The 17514-nt window shown below is 32.6% G+C and overlaps 1 protein-coding gene across 1 annotated transcript in view; it reads right to left on the bottom strand.

Annotated features, from left to right (window-relative positions):
• The window catches only part of ERBB4 (erb-b2 receptor tyrosine kinase 4), a 674126-nt gene that overhangs the window by 349489 nt on the left and 307123 nt on the right, over window positions 1-17514 (bottom strand). The window contains exon 4 of the mRNA XM_021702992.1: window positions 3981-4115. Within this exon, the coding sequence (XP_021558667.1) occupies window positions 3981-4115 (135 nt within the window). The remainder of the gene's footprint in view (window positions 1-3980; window positions 4116-17514) is intronic.

Genomic DNA, 17514 nt, shown 5'->3' on the forward strand with positions numbered 1-17514 from the left:
CTTTCTTTCTTTCTTTCTTTCTTTCTTTCTTTCTTTCTTTCTTTCTTCCTTTCTCCTTCCTTCCTTCCTTCCTTTCTCTTTCTTTCGTTCGTTCTTTCTTTCTTTCTTCTTTCTTTCTTCTTGCAGTAAAAACACACAACATAAAATCTACTGTCATAATCTTTTTTTAAAAAAGATTTATTTACCTATTTATTTGAGAGCGAGAGAGAGAGTGGGGAGAGGGGCAGAGGGAGAAAATCTTCAAGCAGATTCAACTTGGGGTTCAACCCCAGGACCCATGAGATCATGAACTGAGCCAAAAACCAAGAGTGGGATGCTTAACTGACTGAGCCACTCAGGTGTCCCTGTCATAACTATTTTTAAGCATAAAGCTTAGTAGTGTTAAGTATGTTTACATTGTTGTGGAATAGATCTACAAAACTTTTTCATCTTGCAAAACTGAAACTCTTATACTCATTATACAGAAATTCCTCATTTCCCAATTCTCTCAGGCTTTGGTAACCACAATTCTTCTTTTGGTTTCTATGAATTTGGCTACTCTAGATACCTCATATAAGTAGTCATACAGTCTTTTTGTGACTGGCTTAATTTACTTAGCAAATGATGTTGTAACATATCATAATTTCCTTCCTTTTTTTAAGGCTGAATGATGTACCATTGTATATATACTATATTTTGTTCATGCATTCCTTCATCAGTGAACATTTGGGATGCTTCCCCTTCTTGGCTATTATAAATAATGCTACTATAAATGTAGGTGTGCAAATAATGCTTTGAGACTCTGCTTTCAATTCTTTTGGACATATACCATGAAGTGGAGTTGGTGGATAATATGGTAGTTCTATTTTTAATTTTTGAGGAACCACCATACTATTTTCCATAGCTATTTTACAACATTAAAATCTCACAACAGTGCACAGAGGTTTCAAATTCTTCACATCTTCACCAACATTTGTCATTTTCTATTATTCTGATAATAGTCATTCTAACGGGTATAAGGTGATATCTCATGGCTTGGATTTGGATTTCATCTTTTCATATGGTTGTTGGCCATTTGTATATCATCTTTCAAGAAATGCCATTTGAAGTCCACACCCATTCCTGAATTAGGTTGTTTGTTGTTGCTTAGTTGTAAAAGTTTTTTATATAGTCTGGATATTAACCCCTTATGAGATATAGAATTTGTAAATTTTCCTTCCATTCTGTAAGTTGCCTTTTCACTTTCTTGATCATGTCCTTTGATGCACAGAAGTTTTTAAGTTTGATGTAGCCCCATTTTTTCTATTTTTTGCCTTTGTTGTCTTTGCTTTTGGTGGCAGCTCCAAGAATTATTGCCAAATCCAATGTCATGAAGCTTTTCCTCCATGTTTTCTTCTAGGAATTTTATAGATTATGGTTTTATGTTTAGGTCTTTTATTCATTTTGAGTTAATTTCTTTCATATAGGGTAAGGTAAAAGTCTAAGTTCAATCTTGTATATGTGAAAACACCATTTATTAAAGTGACTATCCTTTTTAAAATAATATTTAGGCCTATCACTGCTACAAAGCTACATTGCCTGTTAATCCTAGTATTAGAATTTTTTTTTTAATTTAACCTACTAATGAATCATATTACCATATCACATTATTTTTAAGAATGTTGATAAATGTATTTCAGTATAATTTATTTTCCTTGTAATCCTTTAAAATTTATTTTATGAACTGATTGATTTTTATGCATTTATGATATAAAATATTTTGTGCCTATTTATTAATTTTACATTATTATAAGAAGGAAGCTATTGGTTTCACCAGACTGCACAGGGTTTGTGGACTCAAAAATTATTAAGAATTCAGAGATTATTTCAGTAACTCAGACAGTGGATGAAGCCTTGAACTACAGCTATGGCAATAAGAAATATGTAAAATCAAGAAAAGGCAAATTCAGTATGATTTAATGATTAAATAAATGCCACAAACCAAGGAGAAGGTGAAGTCTATGATGCCCACCAGATTTTTAACTTGGGTGACTCATTGGGCGACTGTAGTTTTCTGGGAGTCATCAGTGTAGAAGCTGCATTTAAAACCATGAGAGAAGGGGTGCCTGAGTGGCTCAGTTGGTTAAGGGTTTGATTCTTGATCTCAGCTCAGGTATGATCTCAGGGTCATGAGTTTGAGTCCCGCATCGGGCTTCATGCTGGGCATGGAACCTATTTAAAACTGTGAGAATACCTGTCATCACCCATGGAGAGAAGGTAGAGGGAAAAATTCAATCAGGGTGAAACCAATATTCAAAGACCAGCCAATTCATTATTTTCAGCTATGGTGTCATGCAGTATATTTAATGTGTCAGCAAATAGAACTAGTATATAAAGAATAAAACTTCTATAAGCAATTGGTGGTTAATTTGTAAAGGACCAATTGTTATGACTCTACTCTGCATTTATAATTTTTGCACCTGCAATTATTTGCATGCAAAACAAATGCAGCTACAGTTGCCTAATTATAGGCACAACCATCCAAAATTGCCCACAAATAATAGGACAAAGAGATGCCATCTGTGAAAGTGCAGCTACTGCCTCAGACCTTTCCTGTTCCACATCCTGTAAGGCTTCCCTTTGGCTTCTGTCTTGGGCTTCATTCTTGCCTGATCTCATTCATGCATTATAGGCTGGTCATTCTAATAAGCTAAGTCAGTAGGTCTTTCCTCTTATGCAACCATTATAATTACCCCCCACCAAATATAAAATGTACCATAGTATGGGCAGACTGAAAATGGAAGCCATTTCTGAAGTACATCATTTGTCTTGTTAGTGTGAACAGATTCAATTTTTTATTCACGTGTAATTTTACAAGGTAGGCAACTTGAATGCTGTAAAGACGAAATCTCGTACAAATTTCTGCTCAAAGGTGACAAGAAAATTATGTTACTCTACTTTAAAAAAATTTAGCCATTTATTAAAAACACAGCTGTCAGTTTGGATCAAATATATTCATATTTCCCCATTATATTATTAGGACCATCATGAAATTTAATATTGTCCCTTGGAGTTTGATTTCCTACAAAAGTGTCATAACACAATCAGTACTATTGCAAATAATTATTGAACTGTGTGAAGACTAGTTATGATTTCAGGCGGGAAATATATGATAGTGGTCGAGAAATACAAAACCCAGGTTAACACTTGATAAGGATTCTGTTCTCATACCAATGTCAGTAGTAATAAATGTGGGGACCACATAGCCTGCTTTATGAAAATGAAATAGGTTCCAGGCAGAATAATTTGCTAAGATTTTAATGATATAGCTCAAATATTACTTGCTTATCATTTAATCATATTAAACACTCTGAATCTGATAAATCCTCTGTGATAGAAACAATACACTTAAAGAATGAAAAATTGGGTAGTTTATTAGACTAATGACTAAAACCAGAATGTAACATATATCTCTTCTATGAAATCTATAATTCTCCATTCTATTTATAGTGTTTGGAATTGTCATAAAGTATTATCATGAAGGTTTCAGGGGCAAATGGAGGCTTAGGGATTTTAAAATGTTCATCAGCTTTTATTTTTTTTTATTTAAAATATTATAGTGAATAGGAAGGTTTATTTTTGTCCCACCACATTTTTTCTCAGTGGTACATAGGTCACAAAGAATTGAAGCAGTAGTCAGACACCAGCCTTAAGTTTATGGACAATGCGGCACATGTTTAAACATTTAGACATTGGAAAGTTAGACATTAGAAATATAGTAAGATATTTAGATTTATCAAAAGAAGTCATGTTAATAAAATTAGAATTTATAAAAGGGAAGTTATCATTCCAAAAGGAGAGTTAATTAGACGCAAAAGATTGTTCTGTTATATATAACTGAACATTTCAATGGATGCATTCAAAATTCAAAATATTGTTAATGGCATGATAAACTTAAGCTGTTTGTTTTCACAAGAAGCAAAAGAACATTTTGAGACGTTAAAAAAGATAATGTTACTCACATCCTGAGCTACCATTTGTTGATACCAGAGTCAAGTTGGAAGGCCATGGATTCCGAACAATATCTTGCCAGTGAATTGTGTCTGTGTAACAAAGAAATTTGTTCTGGTCTACATACACTCCACCATTAAGGATTTCTGTATTAAAACAAACAAACAAAGATTTCTTGTCAAACTTTTTGTTGATGAAAAGGTAGTCAATAAAAATGATTTAATCTTAAACTATTTTATTTTATTTTATTTTATTATGTTATGTTAATCACCATACATTACATCATTAGTTTTTGATGTAGTGTTCCATGATTCATTGTTTGCGTATAATACCCAGTGCTCCATTCAATAGATGCCCTCTTTAATACCCATCACCAGGCTAACCCATCCCCCCAACCCCCTCCCCTCTAGAACCCTCAGTTTGTTTCTCAGAGTCCATAGTCTCTCATGGTTATATTCTTAAACTATTTAATGTTAAATTAGAGTTACATTGTTAATAGCCAAGACATCTTTTAAAATATCACTGAGTCATATAAATTGATTGCAGAAATTGAGAAAGATTGAAAAATATAAAGAAATACAACCACTCATAATATAAATACCCAGAGAGACACTCTTCACATTTTGGTATAGATGTTTTCAATCTCTTTCCTTTTTGTTTTCTTCTGAAATTGGAATAACATTGAATATAATATTTCATAACCTACTAGTTTTAATATTAAGTGGTAAGTCTTTAATGATAATTAAATGTTATTCTACATTATTTCTAATGAAACTACAATATGCTAGAGTATAAATTAAATAATATTTAACCAGTTCCCTCTTATTGGTCATTTAACTTGTTTATCTCTCTTAAAAAAATTATTAGCCCATGTGACATTGACTGGAGTCAGTAGGAAGCAATTAAAACAAAATGAAAGCTAAAATTAATGTTTCAATTACGAAGAAATGCTCTTTGATCTTTGATCCTCTCAAATGGAATCAATAGAATTGCCAGTTATTCTTTAAGAACAACACAAAGACATAATAAAAACCCGATGGTTCATCGGAATAATGGCAGGACCATGGGATAAAATGCACTAAAGCCAATTTTTACTTGATTCTCTATTTCACACTGGCCTTGATCAGCTAACTTGTTCCCCCTGAACAATAGCTGATAGTATATGTAAATTCTCTTGCAGATTGCTTTAAGTTATCCAGAAAAAAAAAAAAATTCCCTCCGAAAGTACTATTTGTTTTGTTTTTTTTTTTTTGGAAAATACTATTCTTACTACTTGAAGAAATTGGTTAGAAATACACATAGCATCTTCCTGCTCAATATCTACCCCTTCTATCCAATATAAAAACAACTTAAGAGAAATTATATTTCAGTCCATAATACACTGTTACAAGTAACAAAAACAGTTAACAATAATTTATATAGCTAGAGGATGATTTTTCTCACATAAGAAACCTATAGGAGGTAGTGGTGTCCACAGGACCCACATCTGTTTTGTGTGTTGGTTTTATTCATTACAGGCACAAGAAGGTTGATGTATCTAAAAGTGTCTGTCTGAATTCAAGCAAGATGAAAACAGAAGAGCAAGCAAGAGACATCCTCCTACTGAGGCTCTGACTTTCTATTTGGGAGGAGATGTTCTCCCCAAGGATTATGTCGGCATTTTATTGGCCAGAACAGTGTCCCATTAGCATTCCTACTACAAGAGAGGCTGGGTGGACTTATTGCTACTTGAAAAAAACTTAAACAAGCAGGACTGTTAGTGAGAAAGAAGAGGAAGATGAATAATGGGAAGGCAACTACTCTATTTCCCATGGTGGCCTTGAGAAAATTATCTCTTTCTTGTGTAGTATCCCTAGCTAAACTTTTAAGAGTCACCTTAAATCAAGGAGGGAGATAAAAGAATGAAAGGAACATGTGACACTGTAAGAGGAGTATTTGTGGAAGTAAGATAGGTGGGCACAACTCAATTGCCTTATTGCGTTGTATTTATAAAATGCACCAGATTAATTTTGACATCGCAGGGCTTTCCACATTTAAAATCACTCCTGTTCTCATCATCAATCCTTTCACTGACTATTGGTTCCATTTTCTCAGGTGAGGGAAAAAAAAGAAACAAAAATAAATTAGATCATCTTTCTACTTCTAAAACCCAGTTCATTATTTTTCATGACCTAACCATACAATCTTCATCAAAGCAGAGGGAGATATAAGACATAAGAAAGATTGTGAAAATGGATTTCTACATTAATGCTTGGCATTAAAGTTTCTATCTATGAAATGTGACGATCTCATACTAATAGCTTTCTCATGAGACATTAGGTGATACTCTTCTGCTCTAGAAATAATTCTTCATTAGGTGGCAAGAAAGGAGATTTTGACTGCTATCCAGGAAATGAAGGTTATTTTTCAGTCTACATTTGGAAAAGTTCTACTTTAAAAAATGTGAGGAGAAAACATAATAGCTCAAATATTGTAGAAAGAGTGTATTTTTCAGGATTCACATTATAATTCAAATAGTTCATATTGAAGGAACACAGTATCCATCTCTAACTTCCTATCTAAAAATATTTAAATGGAATCAGATTATATTATACTGAATAATAATCTCTTCAAATCCCTTCAACAATATTAATCTGCTACCAATGTTGACATTTGTTTCTCAGAAATATTCTGTTCAAAAGCTTGATTTATACTTGGAAAAGGATTTAGAAAAGAGGCAGTAATAATTCAAGTATAATCTTACATGTTAAAATTTCAAATTAAGACTACAATCATGATCAGTTTGGATAACACCCTAAATTCAAAACCCAGCATCTGCTAGCAATTCTGGTCAGGAAGATTTATAAACTTCTAGTATTTAATGATGGATTTATAAGGCACATTTAGTCTCTTTGTGTATGAGTCTATTTTCCCTGAAAATAGTTTTTTCCTTTATATTTGGCTTAGATTGTATTCTGTTGGTGAATGTCGAAACACTATAATCAGATAATGAGCATTTTATTGACATTTATAGGAGAGTTGATCAATTTGGTTACCTAAAGATAGGTGAGGAAATGTTAATATTGTACTTATTCATTGGTATAGTTTACATTGATTTTATAACTTTATACCTTTTTTTTTTTTTTGAGAGAGAGTGCACATGGGATAAGGGGGTGGGAGGGAAGGCAGAGAGAGAGGGAGATAAAATCCTAAATGGGCTCCATGCCCAGCACAGAGCTACATGGGGCTCAATCTCAGGATCCTGAGATCATGACCTAAGCAGAAACCAGGAGTCAGATGCTTGGCCTGAGCCACCCAGGTGCTCCTATACAAAATTTTAAACTTTAATTTAATATGCTTTTTTGGTGAAATATTCAGTTAGATTTATTTCTGAACTAAGAAAATTCTAGGGAAATATATTGACCTGTAAGAAAGTTGTTAGAAACACAGATTATTTACTGGACAAAAGGGCTTCCTACTGTTTTTGACTATTATGGCTTGGCTGCCTTTTTAGATTAGAAAGAAAGAAAAGGATTAGAAAAAGAGAAATGGTTGGTAAGATATTTATCCAAGAAGATATCAGGAAAATGTCTGGTCATACTTCAGATCTATGTTTACCAACAAACAAGAACAGCAGAGTTATCATAAATTCTATTAAAGACTTATTGGATCTGTGTTATGCCAAGAGAGTTTCCCTTCCATTAGAATGAAATTAAGTGATTAATAATTAAATTTTTAAACCATGACAAAAAAGAGGATTTCCAATTCTAAGTAATATAGAAAACAAGCACAAATGTAACTGACATTCACATAAAGATGCACAAAGCCTGGAAAAGTGAAATGACTTAAAGAATAAGTAAATAACCTCAGGGTCATCCCATCTATTGTATTTCACTTCCACTGTAGGAAATATATCAGAGAAAATTAGGAGAAACACATATAGAATCTTGGTCATTGTAATAATTGGTAGAAAAAAAACTGCTATGAATTTTTTATCATATTATATAAAAATACTCCCAGTAAGTTCACAAAACAGAACTCTTTTTAATAAATGTCACAATTAAGTATGGTAAGATATATGAAATATGATCTTCTATGCAAAAAAATATTTAATTTTTAAAAAATTCTGCCAAACACTTAAACAGGTTTGTGTATCAAACATTTCCTACTAGATTAATGCATGCAAGTCAAGTAAAAAATATGAATCTTTCTGTATGTAGAGTAAGTAAATTATAATCAACACTACTCTTACATACATTGAGTTTAACATATATAGCACACAATTTATAACTGAAATACTAGACTAAACTCTACGAAGGCAAGGAATATTTTTCAGTTCTGTATCTATATCAAACCTGAAGCAATAGCTAATCAACACATATTTGTTAAATCAAACTTAAAACACAAAAGTAACATGAATTTGCCACCAACATTGATCAATTAACTTCTGTTGTAACTTTTAATTTTAAATTCTGACCAAATCAAAGTAAAAATGAAAGTTATTCTTTTCCTTAAACACTCTATAGTTTATCTGAACTGGTTCTATATTTCATTATGTCAGAAGTCATTTCTGTTTTGGTCAAAACTCTATCCCCAGTGTCTAGCATTATGCAAGGCAGAAGCCAGATACACAATAAATATTTGCTCTATGAAATCAAATATAATAGCCTGATTATAGAAAAACATATTTGGGTAGACCAATAAATATCTATCTTGAGTATAGGAAAAAATTTAAAAAATATGTAATTTTGAAGTAGTTTTTATAAGCTGAAAGATAAATAGCTTTTATTATATAAAATGCTTATAATTGATAATGTACAAAATTAGTACAAGCAGTATGTTGGATATTTATAAGTCACATTTAGACATTTTCTTCTGTATCCCTAAACCTGTTTTGTGCATCAAATTCAGTTATTATTTATCAAGTAAATAATGATGATTTTGAGCTATCCTGGACACATCAAATTTCCTCAAACCTGTGCAAAATACCTAGTATATGTAAGAGTATGTTTCTTATATTGAATTGTAAATCTACCTCATATTGTTCCTTAAATTATTTTCTAGAAAGGTGTAAAGTGCCAATATGACATATAAGAGGATATAAAGTATTTGTGTCTTAGTCTTCCAATCCGCAAAGATTGTCCATTTGACCATTTCTTCCCTTGATTTCCCATTTGCATGAGTCTAATGAAGAAGGAAATGTTTGTGTTATTTAAATAAGTTCTTTTGCACTCTTCATTTCTTTTCAAATGCTAGTTATTATAGTGAATTTGGGGATGACTGACCATTAAAAGAATCACTGACATTTTGCAAATATATTCTCTCAAAAGAAAATGTGATAAAATACTGAATCATGGTTTTTTTCCTCCCCTGCCTGGTATGAAATAGCCTAATTGTGATGAAGCATCCCTGCTGAAAATACAGATTAATATGACCTCCTTACATAGTTTAAGAAGTTGACAAAATTGCTTTGACCCCATGCACAATTTGTAACTATTTCATAAATAAAATTAAATTTTTTTTTTTTTTTTTTTTACAAAATAAAGATAATTTTAAATGCAGTTAGCCATATTCCACTATAGTCTACATGACTGGTATCAACAGTAAACATTTACTTCTACTCACAAAGCTACCAAAAGTAATATAAGAAAATCAAATAAGCAAGAATGAAATACTTAACATCAATCCCTGATTGTATATCTAAATGTCTTGTTTTGCATGGGCACATCCACAGGTAAACCTTAGAGTTAAAATAATAATAAAAATAAAGATTAGAGATATTGCACTTGTCTAATTACTGTGGGAATGTCTGACTAATCCATATATCAGACTTATATTGCCTAACCAAGCCAAATGTCACAGTCAAGAAGTCAGAATCCAAAGTGGCAAAGCCCATTTTCAAGATGAAGCTATAGGACGCAGTCACCGGATTTTCTCAGACATAAAGCAATGTATCTTTCTTACTGTCATCACCTTAAGCCACACAAGTCTGTTGGCAGATAATGACACAAAAGTAATACAGCTCACATCATCCACCTGTGATACTTAATACATCATCTCTGGAAGGGACTTGGTCCAGAGATTCCTATATCTTTCCCAAACCCAGAGCTTTCAGCTGGGAGCACAGTGAATTGTGCTACCCCACTGGGTCAGCCCTCAAGGTTCATTATTAATAAGCTGAGACTCTAAAGGCTAATGAGAACCGGGTGCTTGAGGAGACAATGGCTCATTCATCATCAATCAAGCTTTGAAGTTTTTATACAGATGGTTTAAGGAGAGTTGAAGTGTGCAAAATTGAAATGTCACATTTGTATTGGGAGTGGGGAGAAGGTGATAATGTAAAGGAGTGATGTAACCCTCTGTATTTCAGCTCAATGATCAGAGTCAAAAGCTCATGGATGCGGATACTGAATGAAGGCTGGGAAGCAACAGCGGACAGTTTTCTGATCCAAGCAGGCAATTTCAAGAAGAAATGATTAGGTTCACTGGCTGAAAATCAGCTTAAAATAGAAAATAATGGCAAAAATATCTTGATTTCAATTGAATAGAGCTCAGTAATGCTCTCCATAAAGTTCCAGTGTACAATTCTTAGCTTTCATTATGTTTCAACTTGCGTCCGAACTCTGAGAAGTCTACTATGACCATCTAGCTTTTAGAGGTTAACTGCTGCTAACTCATATAACACTGATTATTTGAACCACTCCCCTGACAGAGCAAATACTATCCTACCTTCTTTATCCTTTTGCATGCTTATCTTATCTCCCCTCTTATAGATCTCTAGAGGATAAGAACCATGACATACATCTTTCTGTGGCCTTAGTGTCAAAAAAAGTGTCAAGCACATAGTAGAAATTGATGATTATAATGACAATAACAACATATCTTGAGAACATAACTGATATTTGTAAGAAAGTTTTCGGTTGCTGAATTGATAGTCTAATTAAGTCATATTTCCTCTTCATGTACTAGATAATGTTCACATTATAAATCACATAAAATATTGAATGAAATTAGTGTAATCTTAATGTATTAATTCTTCTTATCTATTAGGGAAGTAGTAATCTACTTAAACTCATTGATGTTGTCTGGAAAATTTTAAAAATAAATTTTGTCTTGTAATTGCTTTAAATTATGATTACAGGATTTCCTTTTCAAATTGTTCTCTTACCTCATTATATAATTCTATGTATGTGCCAATATGTTTAATATTTACCCCTAATAATTTCTCCCAAACTTTTACTCCCCCTATGTTTCCTTATTTCAGTTAACATCAGAATAACATTCTGTGAAAGTCAAGTAGACTCCAAACTTGAGACTTACCATTAATTCATTTACCTCTATATTTAATCAGTCTGATATCCTGAATAAAATTTGTCATAATGTCTCTTAATTTATCCCATTCGTTTTACATCTACTGCTATTCTTAATTCAGGTTCTATCATCTCATAGCAGATTGAACTTTTTGCTTCAAGCCCACTCTCCCCACAAATTCATCTTGCATAGTAAAGTCATAGTAAATTCTATACTATAGGTAGATAGATACATATACATATAAGTAAGCAGCTGGTTAGATAAGACAGACAAACATACAGATAGATATGCTATAGGTAGATGGGTGGGTAGATAGACAGATAAATAGATGATGGATTGATCCATCTTCCACTCTTGGGGCTTTGAGTGCAAAGGCAAAAATACCGAATCTAGGTAACTAGGTAAAACTAAGTTCAAAATCTAGTTTTCTGCTTCCAAGATGTGTGACCTTGTAGACCTTTATGAAACTCAAGTTTGCTCAACTCTATAGTGGAAATATTGTACTCACAGTATCTGTCACACAGTTGTTGATTATACTACACTTTAAACTTAGTAATTACTTAAAGAGTTGTTTACTCATTGGTATAAACAAGAGTAATGCTTTTTCTATGTATTTATATAAACTTTGCATTACTTAGTATTAGATTAGATTATATGCTGTATGGTATTGAATGTTTTATTTGTCCATTCTACACTGACGGGCATTTGAGTGTCTTTCACATTTGGGCTATTACAAATAATGCTCCTATTAACATCCTAGCATATGCTTTTTGGTAACCAAATGTGCACATTTATATTGCATACATACCTAGAAATGAAATTGCTGGACCATAGTGATAATCCATTTTTCAAAGTGCTTTTTACCAATTTATATTCCCATCTACTTGCTTCTTAGCCTTGTCAACCCCTATTTCTTTCTTTTTTTTCTATGTATTTTATTGTAAACATTCTGGTTGGTATGATGTGGTATTACTTTAATTTGCACTTCTCCAATGATTAATAAGGTTTAGTCTCTTAAATATTATTTTTTAAATATGGTTTTCATAGGCAAGAGGTTTATTGTTTACTTGAGGAAGGGTCTTTCAATGTGTGAAACACAAAATACTGTGGAAAACTTTATCTCTATTTGAGTTTATTAGTAAACAACTGAGTAAGTTAATGTACCAGATGTTACCCTCCTAACTTGTAATTTTCTTTTTTTTGCAGGGGAATTTGATTCAATGTTCTGAAAATGATACTTTAAAATATATTGGAAAATATATTAAAACTATATCAGTAATTACATAAACAAAGAGCAAAGTATGAATTCTGAAAGATGGATGCAAAAGTCACAACAAGTATCTATCTGATAAAGATGAAACATAATTAAAGGTATATGAAGAGAAAGAATGAAAAATTCATTATCTTTGCTATTAAAATAGAACACTCCTTTACATAAAGATCAAATATTTTTATTCCCCTACCTCTCAGAAAGCCCTCAATACAGACAACAATCCTCTTAAATACTCCAAGTTTCCAGAAAATATAATAGCTTCAGTAGAACAAATCAGTAGAGTTCAATGTTTTCATTACCAATAAGGGGGTAAGTCATATTAGTACCCAGAAATGATTTGTCCCTTTTATTTATAGGCTTTAACACAGTAAGCCTGAGATACACTGCAAGGTCACTTTCAAATATCTCACCTACAATATTAGTTTGTATAATTTTAATAACTCTTCTCACAATGTGTGATTTCCTCACTACTTCTTTAGAGTATTTCAGAAAAGTATGATTTGTTCTGATGACAGTAATAATAAACAATATTGCTATGTATGTCTGTTGCTGGCAAGCTAAGACTTGCAGATAAAAGATAAAGCAAGAGAAAGAAGAATGACTTAATCTTGTAAAATGATTATACTATTTCAAACATCAAGATTTTTAAAAGGCTATATAAGAATCTTAAAAATAACATATCATGGCTTTGGGGGAAGATGTCTTTGCTAAAATGCCTATTTGTTAAAGTGATATTAAAAATAATAAATAAAAATGCCATTTTACAAAATAAGTCATAAAATAACAATGTACAGAAGCTGGTATTATTATACTTTAAAAACCCACAATTAGGTCCAAATGAAGTAGATTTTTTAAATAGAGTTTTAATCTAGAGAAAATTAGGAATAAATGATTGAATAGGAGTATCATCATTTTATGAAGCATTGGCTGCAAAAGCTGTTAGATTTCCCTCTGTTCACTTCAGGTTGGTGCATAGTTCACAGGTCCCAATGTCTCCACTGGCAATTTCCAGGTGACCTTTCCATCGTTGCCATTACCATTGTGCTTCAAAGAAATAAGGGTAAATTCTAAAGGACAGGGACAAGTAAGCTAAGCTCTCCTCTTCCATTTCAAGAATCTGGCATTTTTACTGCAGCAGGATGGATTAATTAGGAAAGAGAGCACTATTAAACACATCTCTGTAGCTCAGGGTTGAGCAGGGAGGTGGGACTGCTCCACACTTTTGTTTAAATTTATTAAGTTAAAAATTAAATCAATAAAATGCATAATAAAAAGTAGATGTGTAACAAGCATTAAACTATAATAATACTGCTGGTTAATATAAGGAAAACAAAGCCATTTCTCTTGAATAAAGACAAGATGTAATCAAATACTGTATTTGCTCAGAGATTTTAAGAGTTAAAACTAGGTATCTAAAATATCTGAAGAAGAAACTTATTAAAATTTCTACAGAAAGTACTTGACATAATTTCTAATAAATCATTATATTCTATGGCTCCTAGAACCACCACTCTCATTTTTCCCCATTGTAAAAATTATTTTCATCTCGTGACATTTGATGTCATAACAAAATAGGATCCACTATGCCCTGGTAAAGTTCTATAACCTTATCATGTCTTCTAAATTAAGATGCATTCTTATTTTAGAATGCCTCTACTTTCCTAGGTTAATAAATATGATTTAAAAATTATTTCAGGTATTTGGCTGCTCTTGAGACTGGATGTGAAGAAATGACTCAAGTGCCAATCTGCCTAACAATGTCAGATGAGTCAGTCAACTCCAGATGCCAAAATTCAAGAAGAGAAGACTGATGGGATGTAAATTCTGCACAGACTGGGGTGAGAATGGGTAACCATGACTCCACCACAGATTACTCGTGGGGCTTCAGTCACACTGCTTATTCTCCCCAGGCCTCGGTCCTTTACCTATAAAATAGATATTAATAATAAGCAGACATTAGTAATACCTCTCCCCAGGACAACTGTAAGTAGAAGAGTTCATATATATAAACGCTCACCACAATATCTGTCATAGAGCAAATGTTTAATTGATGTATTATTATTATTGCTATTAGGAAAATAAGAAAGATTCTCTGGTAAACAAATTTCTTCTATCCTGCCTAACAATCTTTTCTGCTCCTTCTTACAAATACACTTCTGAGAGAGCTAGAGCTGGGGCTGGGTTATTAGGCAAAATTAGAATATATAGGTTTGTGCTTGCTTTTTAAAAAAATTTATTTCATTTAAAAAAATTATTTTCAACTTGCATGAGTTTCAGATGCCCTTTTAATAGTATATTTAATAGTATATTAATTAACGTCCTTAAATTCAGAGTTGTCTTTTTCTGGGTAGGATTCCAATACCCCAATCGCATAACAAGAGACACACAGAATGATTAAACAAGGTGCTGAATGTTTCACATATAGGGGTCAAGCTAGGATGCCTGCATAGCAGGTTCCAGAGCCCATGGTTAACCACCTCACTCTAGTGCCTCTTCGTAAGTGCTGCCATTATTTGAACATCTTTATAATGCAGCATTTCTCTTAATCCTTACAGAAGTCCTATGAGGTAATTATTACTAGTCTTATTTTACAGATGAGAAAACTGAAGTTTAGAGAGCTAAATAACTGGTAGGAGTTCTAGAGAACTATGATTCCAACTCATTAACTGCTGAGTTGAGATCCTGCTTTTAAACTTTTTATTCTTCCATAATAAAAGGAAAGGTTGAGGAATTTAAAGGAAAAAAAAGTTTAAGCAGAGATGAGGTACAACTCTAAATTATATAATCTACTTCTAAGTATAATTAAGAACTCAGAGTAATTTCCCTGAAGTCCTTTTTGAAAATATTTTATTGAGTTGAAAGGTAAAATTATGCTTTTAGGGTATTTTTTTCTACATGAAAAATTGTGCATTGAAAAAAAATCTTGGCTCTGTTAGATATTTGGATTATATCCCAACCTCATCATTGGAGGTGCATTCCTTTTGCGTCTGTCAAAAGTAGACACAGAGGAAAAATCAGCACAATAAAACCAAGAATTCAGCCTACTTAAGGAAAAACCCTTCAATTCAGTAAAAAGACTGAATTAAAGAAAAGAAAGGAGGGCAACTTTACTATTTTCAAGTACATGGGGACTTTATGCTTAGTCCTTGGAAGCTCTGCTTTAATGAATAGGGCGCAATGATTTTTAATTACCTTATCCAAAATCATAGCCTGACTAGAATCTGCCTCTATGTACTTTGCAACTCCATTCTAAAAATAGGAAAATGTAGGGGCGCCTGGGTGGCTCAGTCGGTTAAGCGGTTGCCTTCAGCTCAGGTCATGATCCCAAGGTCCTGAGATCGAGCCCCACATCGGGCTCCCTGCTTGGCGGGGAGCCTGCTTCTCCCTCTGCCTGCTGCTCCACCTGCTTGTGTTCTCTCTCTCTGTCAAATAAAGAAATAAAATCTTAAAAATAAATAAATAAATAAAAATAAAAATAGGAAAATGTATCTTTTATATGTGTAGGGCATTTGGTTCTCTTAACCAAATCTGCAATGCCCTCATAATGTTTTTTCCTATTGTTGCTGAACAATTAATACAAAGAGATCAAAAGAACAAAGCATTCAAATTAATGAAATCAAATCAATGAAAGTTTATTTTAACATTAAACTTAATATCCTGATAATTTTAAAGGCAAATGAGGAAAAGCTCACAGAGTGGAAGAGAAAGGAATTCAAAATTAAAACATATGGTTAATGTCGCTTTATCACAAGAGACTTTCTGCAGGTAAACTTATTGAATTAAATTGTATACCACTCAATAGTACAAGAAGATTGAGGTATCTTCTTAAGGTATAAGTTTTAAAAATTATCCTTTTCTATTTGAAATAATTAAATATATCCATCTTTAGATATATCTACCAGGTAACTTTTATTTAAAATAGTAGAAAAGGGGGTGCCTGGGTGGCTCAGTTGGTTAAGTAACTGCCTTAGGCTCAGGTCATGATCCTGGAGTCCCAGGATCAAGTCCTGCATCAGGCTCCCTGCTCAGCAGGGAGTCTGCTTCTCCCTCTGACCTTCCCCTGTCTCATGCTCTCTCTCTCTCATTTTCTCTCTCTCAAATAAATAAAATCTTAAAAAAAATAGAATAGTGGAAAAGAAAAAATAGTGGAAAAGGAGAGAGGTGATTTTATTTGGGAGTTTGGGATATTATATTAATTTTATTTACATTAATTTCATAAATGTATTGAGAAACCAAGTAAGAATATAAAATATTGTATATCAAAGAGTTTTTTCTAAGGTTTTATTTATTTATTTTAAAGAGAGAGCCAGTAAATGGGGGGCGGGAACAGCAAGAGAAGGAGAGAGGATCTCAAGCAGATGCTGTGCTGAGCACAGAGCCCCACAGAGGACTCGATCCTGAGACCCCAAGATCATGATCTGAGCTGAAATCAAGAGTCAGGCACTCAACCAACTGAGCCACCCAGGCGCCCTACATGGAAGAATTTTTATTCTACCTCTAACAAAAGGATATGTTCAATTTTAATTACTTCATTATCTTTCAAAGTATAAAGCCCTTAACTAAAATTTTCTCACATATAAAGTAGAATTAGAGACAATATTTTTAGAAATTTTATGAGACTAAATATTTAATTGTGAATTCAAAAAGATTTAAACTAGATAATTTAATATGACCTCACTAAAGAGAATATTTCATAGATTATCTTGTATGCATTCATATTCTATGCCTAATTTACTTTTGTAGGATGTGTTTATACAGCTATGTCATATTTGAAAGAATTTTACATAGAAAATTAAGCTCCAGTAATAATCTCTATTTAAAGCTTCCTAGCTTGAGATGCAAGGGGAAAAAAAATAAAGACGACTAACCAGACCAGCATAAAAATGTGGAATACAAGTGGGGCTGTTGGTAGGAGTACCACTAAGTGCCCTCAGTTCTACTTTCACCATTGTTACATATACATCTCTTTCTTTTTATGATTA

The sequence above is a fragment of the Neomonachus schauinslandi genome, chromosome 3, assembly GCF_002201575.2.
Source record: "Neomonachus schauinslandi chromosome 3, ASM220157v2, whole genome shotgun sequence".
NCBI classification, from domain to species: domain Eukaryota; kingdom Metazoa; phylum Chordata; class Mammalia; order Carnivora; family Phocidae; genus Neomonachus; species Neomonachus schauinslandi.